Consider the following 7,260-nt stretch of genomic DNA (forward strand, 5'->3'; position numbering starts at 1 on the left):
GGTGTTGGTTGTCAACAGTTCAGAAGACGTGAAATAAAGTGCGTGCATCCGTAATAAAACGTCCCTCACACGGCTCCAGGGGGTGAATAAAGGCCTCCTGTAGCGAATCCATGCATTTTTTGTAAGATAAATATCCATATTTCAAACGTAATAAACACTTTTTTCTCACTTTCACTGACTGTCATACACGGAAGACGTTCCGGCGGATGACGTAAGTCGTCGACGTTGCGTGATAAGTGACGAATGTTTTGCAAAACAAAACAAAACGCCGGTCACGAATTAGAAGCACAAAACGAGGATTTGTAAAGAAAAATGTTGGAGGATTTCGATATAAGCCAAGAGGAGACTGGTTTTCCTTTGCTAAAGTAAGGAAACTTTGTTTCCTTTGCTCCTGCATTTCTCAGAGGCGCGTGCACGATGCCTACGTACTACGTCATCCGCCTGAACGTCTTCCGCGTATGACAGTCAGCGGAAGTGAGAAAAAAGTGTTTATTATGTTTGAAATATGGATATTTATTTTTGGACTTCAAAATTTGGGCTTCCATCCACTCCCATTATAAAGCTTGGAAGAGCCAGGAAGTTTTTTAATATAACTCCGATTGGATTCGTCTGAAAGAAGAAAGTCACACACACCTAGGATGTTTCGAGGGTGAGTAAAACACAGGCTAATTTTCATTTTTGGGTGAACTAACCCTTTAAGGTGGCAGATGACAAAACTTAAAGGGAACGGGCCCTTTATGAGCCTGTTTTTTAGTGAATCAAAAACATACAATGTAACAAGAGAATTCCGATTCCCAAAATAAGTGAATCTTACAAAACATGAACAACGAGTTTGAATCATTTTGAAACATTTCTCCATATAATTTACAAAAATTCAGTCACGTTTAAGTGTGTAATTGTCCAAATACTTTTTAGGACCAATGGATTTGACGGTTTTATCTTCTCTTGAGATTCTCACTTCCTTGTCCTACCCTACCCCACAAAATGAAAGAAGCTTTCGGACAAAATAAGCTAAAGAGAGAGCAGTGTTCTTCTGCAACAGTTGCTCGGAGAGAGAGAGAGAGAGAGAGAGAGAGAGAGAGAGAGAGAGAGAGAGAGAGAGAGAGAGAGGGGGGAGGAAAGAGAGGAACGTTAGGGGCTATTAATAGTGTCCACAGACGCTGGTGTCAACTGCATGTGATGGCTGTGTGACTGTTTCCTCCAGCCACCTCTTTCTCCCTCTCTCAACATCATTTCTTCTTTCTCCCTCTCCTGAAATCCCCTCTGCTTTCCCTTGCTCCATCTCATAGTCATGTTTCTGTCTTGCATTGGTATAAAAAAAATTCCCTCCATCTTTTATTCTTCTCGTCTTACGCCTTCATCCCCATGAACGCCATCCTCACATAACTCTCCTTCACTTTTCATACATTATAAAGTAGTGCTACAGGTCATTTGAGGTGAGTCAGATGACCCCTTTACATGTGTGAATGATGTCTGCTGTATTCACACTATTTTAAGCTGTGTGTTTTGATGAGTAATTCAGTAAGTGTCTGTGAGAAAACAGTTTGCCAGTCATAACGACAGACTGATCATTATCTTCATACTGAGCTGCGGATCAATCCACTCTAGCGTCAAAACTGCTATTACACACAAGCACACCAATGAGAGGTAAACATGAGTTTTCACTTAAAATTGGACATTTTATGTACAGTAATTTGAACAAAAGAATGTTAAAGTGATAGTTCACCCAAAATGTAACATTGTGTCATTATTTACTCACCCTTACATTGTTTCAAACCCCTGAGCTTTTGCTTTTGTTTTTCTAGGGAACACAAAAGTGGAACTTTCGTAGGAACTTTTGAAGCTACTTTTCCTTATCTCAACCATTTACAGTTGCTAGAGGCTGTGAAGCTCCAAGAAGGACAAAAAAAGCACCATAAAAACCACCAAAAAGAATCATAAAAGCATTGTGAAAGTAGTCCATGTCAGTGCTATTATTGATATATTATAGTATTTATTCACATTTTAAATTTGCTTTTTATTTTTATATCATTAATTTTCATTTTCATTTTATTTACATTTTTTGTCATTTTGTTATGGGCATTTGACATTATTATTAGTTTTATTTTTTAATAATAATATTTATTTATTTATTTATTTATTTAATTTTTATCCAATTTAGTACTTAAACTTATTTATTTCAGTTAATTGCCAAGGTAACATTTTTAAGTTAAGTTTTTAAACTAAGTTTTGCATCTAGTATTTATATTTCATTTTAGATGTATTTCGTTTACTAAAAATGATTAATAGTTTTAGTTAACAATAACAACACTGGTCCATGAATGTTTCAGATTTTCCTCTGCCATAACGTAGTTTTCGGTCAAGAACAGACTAAAATTTTAATCAACATTCACTGATAATCTGCATTTATTTTTGGAATTCATATGGAAACCATGCAGATTTAGAAGATTTTTATATGGACTACTTTTATGGTGTTTTTTTTGTTGTTTTTTTTTAATTAATAATAACTAATTTAATTAATAGAATTTACTTGACCCTTTGACATGATTTCTATTAGGTTGGAATTTGTATTACAAGTTAAAGATTCTAATCAAGATCTTGTGTTACCTGTGCACATTGCAACACAGTCCCTGCACACTGCACTAGTCGAATGGTGAGGGAATCACTTTCTCTCCGTTTTTCCTATTCCTATCAATTAGCCCCCCGAGTGAACTGAATGGGAGGCTTGTCTCAAAGAAAGCAGAACACACACATACCCAAAGCAAGAGAGAGTGAGCGAAAATAGTATTTGAATAGGACAAATCTGGGGCAGCCTCTTCATTATGAGGGTACACAGAGCTCGGAGGGTGCATCCATTTGAACTTTTCCATCATACCAGTTTCCTTTCCTTTATCAGTGAAACGGCCATAAGATGAATCTTCATCTGGGCTCCTCATTATTCCATTTGTTCTGTTGAGAGCTGACCTGCTCACCTCGTCTCTGCCTCTCTATCTCTCCCTATTGCTCTCATACAAACACACATTTCTAACTTGCCTTTTCACCAATAATACCACTGCCATATTGTCTCACTAAGCTACACAGGTGAACCAAATCAGCAGGTGTGTTTGGCTTTAGTCCATTATTATAATAAAGTCAACGGCTTGGAAACCTGAACTCTTCAGCTCAGAAAAAGACGTTATGAAGATTAATCATTTGAGAAAGGTAACGCAAGCACAGGTTATACGAGTCATTCTTATAAAAGACATGCATCCTTTCTGTAAACCTGGTCTCAATACATACATGTAGAAAAGCAAAGGTTGAAGCAAATATCATTTTACTTGACTAGCTGCTTTTCCTAATGGTAAAATGCAAAAAAGAGAGAAATGCACAAATAGAAGCAGCATACACAGATTGGACGAAAATGTTCGAATTGTATAAATTCTTACGGATTTCCACCAATTTGCCAATAGTTACAAACCGCCATGAGAGAGTCCAACTAACTCCAAATAAACACATGTGGATCACTGAACCATAAGGATGTCCAAAATTACAAAAAGTGAGGCATTTTAAAAAATGTAGTTTAAAATACATGTGACAAGTTCATAGAAATGTATTCATTGTATTCATGTTGGTTTCCTACATTTTTCAAAAACATTTATACCAATTTCTACAAACAGTTTGATGTATTAATTTTAATAATGTCAACTTGTTTAACCATCAAGTGAAATGCACTAAATACTTTTCATGCACTTTGAATACACCTGCATATACTCAATATTTAATATTTTTTTCTCAGGTCAACTCCATTTGACCCAAACAGAATGTACTTCTACATAAATCTGTTAGAATATGTTATATTTTTAAAGGCATTCACGAGGGTCAAAAGGTTTCCTCTCGGTTGTCTGGTTTTCTTGTCACATGACAACAAAAAATGTCTTCCTGCCTACTGGTTACAATACACTGACTTTTTAAAACCATATTTTTTTCACTGCTGATTTATATATACTACTACTACTAAAAATAAAAAGATTAAGACAATATAATAAATATTATGGCAAACTAGTTATGCCAGCATTTTTCAAAGATTTTTTTTTTTACAAACTCTGAACTTGTTTTTTCTTTAAGCCCCACAAAAAAATACCTTTCAGAAATTGAAAAGCATTCAAACGATGAAAACATCATTATAGAGAGGTCTATTCAAGTTATTGCCTGTATAAATATAATTTTAATATATATTTTAACTAGTATGCCATCTTAAATGCACATTTCAAAATACATTCGATTCGTTAGCACTACATTTCACTAATATCCAGAAACTAGTGTTCATTGTCAGTGACTGATATTGATAACAGAAAGAGCTTCCGGACAATCGGTTCCCGTGGATACCGGCGGAGTGGCACGCGAACAAGTGGTTACCAGAGACCCGAGAGAGACATGAGCTCAACTACAGATAGACTATACAACCCTAAACAAGATTCACCGGCCGCGAGACGCGTAGACCTGTGCGCCATTGTGCGCGTGGCTCAGAATTTGCATAGGCAAATATTACGCGTTTGATTAGCAGACGGGAAAAAAGAGCACCCATACTAACCGTTGCCTTGATGGGGACGTACAGGACCGGTTTGTCCGCTGCCCCGTTCTCGTTAGGCTTGCTGTCAGTGTTGCCCACCTGGAAACCTTTGGATTTCACCCAGAACTTAAATTTGGCGTTGATGTGGTTGCTCTCGATATAGACGCCCTCCGAGTCGTCGCTCTGTATGAGGGTCTGCAGAATTTTGTTGTATTTTCGCCGGGTGACGGTCTTTGTTTTGCCGGAGTCCCCATAAGTGCGGAGGCACCACTCCTGAAAATCACCAAACATCTCCGCCTCGGACACCGCGGGGCTTCGGCTCCTTCTCGTTAAATCCACCCGTTTTTTGGTTGACATGGCTTTGTCGGTCCTCCTCCGGTACGAAAGAGGCTTCGAAGATATGCTAGATATGTAGATAAAGCTCCTAATTTACCGCGAACACCAATGGAAATATTCTTCAAATCGCGTTCTGCACAAACACGCGACTGAACGCCGGTGTATTTGTCTATCCTCGCACCTGTTAACGGAGCCGTTTCTTCTGTCCCACAGGATGGCAAACAAATGACAGTCCCACGTCTCCTGTTGAGGAACTGAAAGAGGGGCCGTCCTACAAACGGTTTTCGCCCACCTGTAAGCTGAAGGCTAATTAAACCAATCTGCCCCTCGCCTAAATACCCTAAATACGATAATTAGACTGTGTTAATACGCGTAGAAGCCCAAGAATTGCGATCCTCTCAGCGTTCGTCGCTCAGTGATGAACTGCTGCTGCACCTGGAATCGCTCGCCACCTGTTAGAATGAGCTCGAGCCGCGACGCTCGGCGCGCCTGTCCACGCGGAGAAAGGGATTGTACGTGTAACGTGAGATAGGAGGCATACTAACTGACCCACGAGGGATGGATGGATGGGTTTGAGCGGCGTCCCATGCGCGGTGGGACAGTCCAGATCCAGGAAGTGCTCGCGTTCAGATAGCCCTAATCAACACAAAGCAGATGAGTGTCCCACAGAAACCCGTTTTCGACCAGGAGGTTACTGTTTGTTTACGTGCTATTTAATAATTTCATCTTTAGTTAACCACTTTTACTAAAGGTGCATTTACATTTGTTGAAATTAATTATTTTGGATAATGATTTTTAAATAATGAATATAGAAACATGAAATTGTGAATGAAAATATCAAATACACGACACATATAAATCATAAGCATTTGAATATATATGGAAAATATATACAGTTTAAGTCTACTCTGGTGCTATGTTTGATGGTGTTCACACTGCAGTGAACAGACATCATTTTTAATGAGAGATGATTTCTGGCGATATGAGATACAGACACCATTGGCGATGCAAAAAAAGTTGAGCAAAGCATGCAAATGAGGAAAGCAGGAACAACCAACATAGCAACTCCGAGCCCTTCATCAGTTTAATTGCTGTCGGTGTGAACAGGGCTTTACATTGAAACAAAAGCGGTATCGGAGCTGCCTGTGATAGTAGGGGCTGAGGTGGATCAGAGTATGTGCATTTTAGGCTTTTGTGCACTGTTGTGTCTTTACACAGAATTTGGAAGCGACACAAAGCCTGTTAAAAGCAGTCTTAACCTGGCTGCTTAAAGTCATCTTTATATTGCAACTGCTTTTTCTAAAAACCGAACAGTTCCATGAAGGTCAACTAAAAGGTGATTGTGGTAAGAGATCAGCATTTTCTTTCAAGTATTTAATGCCGCCTTCATGTGTTTTTGGACATTTAGATGTTGTGAGAAAAATTAATAAAAATTGACAGTCACTACAGGAATAGTTCTCTCCTCCGCCATGTGTTGCGTTTATGGCCCGCCCAAAACTTGACTATCAGTATAAGTTGTTTTTGATAAAGATGTCAGTCAAATGCATGAATGTAAATAAAATGCCACAGTTAAAGGCCTGGAACTCATGGAAATTGTTCTTTGAGTGAAATTTGTATGATAAAAAAAAGTATGTTAATATGTAAATATGTTAATCATTAATTAAAAAACTTTGAACCTTGATGACCCAATGTTGTGATGCAGCTATTTTGTATAATTTTCATATAGATACATGTGCCCTGAGGACAACTGTATTGATCATGAGAGGTTGCTCTTTCACATTTTAGGAGACTCAGTGGAATATCAACATAGTCTCGGATGTCTCTACTAAAATGCCTTGAGAGAAATAAAACAAGACAACTTTTTTCCAAAAGAAAAATCTGAGAAACTGAGAGAACAACAATCGGAACAACTGAGAGATCTCCTTAGTGATTTTTCATGGGTACACACAGACGTCTGCTAGAACAGTTTGATCAAATATAAAGAATAATTCAAATAGATTAGTATTAACCTTTAAATCTGAATCCTCAGCTCGGGAGTTCCAGCAACACATTCCCAGAGTACTCAACCAAGTGATTAGAGAGAGAAATACCACTGCAGATCATGAAATAATGTGGGCGATCAAGAAGACCTTGAGTGAACAGTGAGCGTTGACGCTCTGTGCAGGGCTGAGTGCTGTGTTTGTGGAACTCCAAGTGCTCTGTGTCAGACACAACATACAGATACACATGCTGTGTGCTGAAAGTACAAACTATTGTGTGGCATAGTTGAAAAGAGCTTTCAAAATCTTTTATAAAAATCCACATCTCATTGATGTTCCATGAAAACTGAGTGCTGAGGTTCTGTTCAGTAAAGTTCTGAAGAGCTTGACCTCATT

At 38.3% G+C, this 7,260-nt stretch overlaps 1 protein-coding gene across 1 annotated transcript in view; it reads right to left on the reverse strand.

Annotated features, from left to right (window-relative positions):
• LOC107672011 (nucleolar protein 4-like) overlaps positions 1 to 5,480 on the reverse strand; it is a 126,785-nt gene extending 121,305 nt beyond the window's left edge. Inside the window, exon 1 of the mRNA XM_016465053.1 lies at positions 4,571 to 5,480. Within this exon, the coding sequence (XP_016320539.1) occupies positions 4,571 to 4,906 (336 nt within the window). The 5' untranslated portion in view covers positions 4,907 to 5,480. The remainder of the gene's footprint in view (positions 1 to 4,570) is intronic.
• Between the last annotated feature and the right edge of the window lie 1,780 nt (positions 5,481 to 7,260).

Source organism: Sinocyclocheilus anshuiensis, unplaced genomic scaffold, assembly GCF_001515605.1.
Source record: "Sinocyclocheilus anshuiensis isolate Anshui unplaced genomic scaffold, SAMN03320099.WGS_v1.1 scaffold1053, whole genome shotgun sequence".
NCBI classification, from domain to species: Eukaryota; Metazoa; Chordata; class Actinopteri; order Cypriniformes; family Cyprinidae; genus Sinocyclocheilus; species Sinocyclocheilus anshuiensis.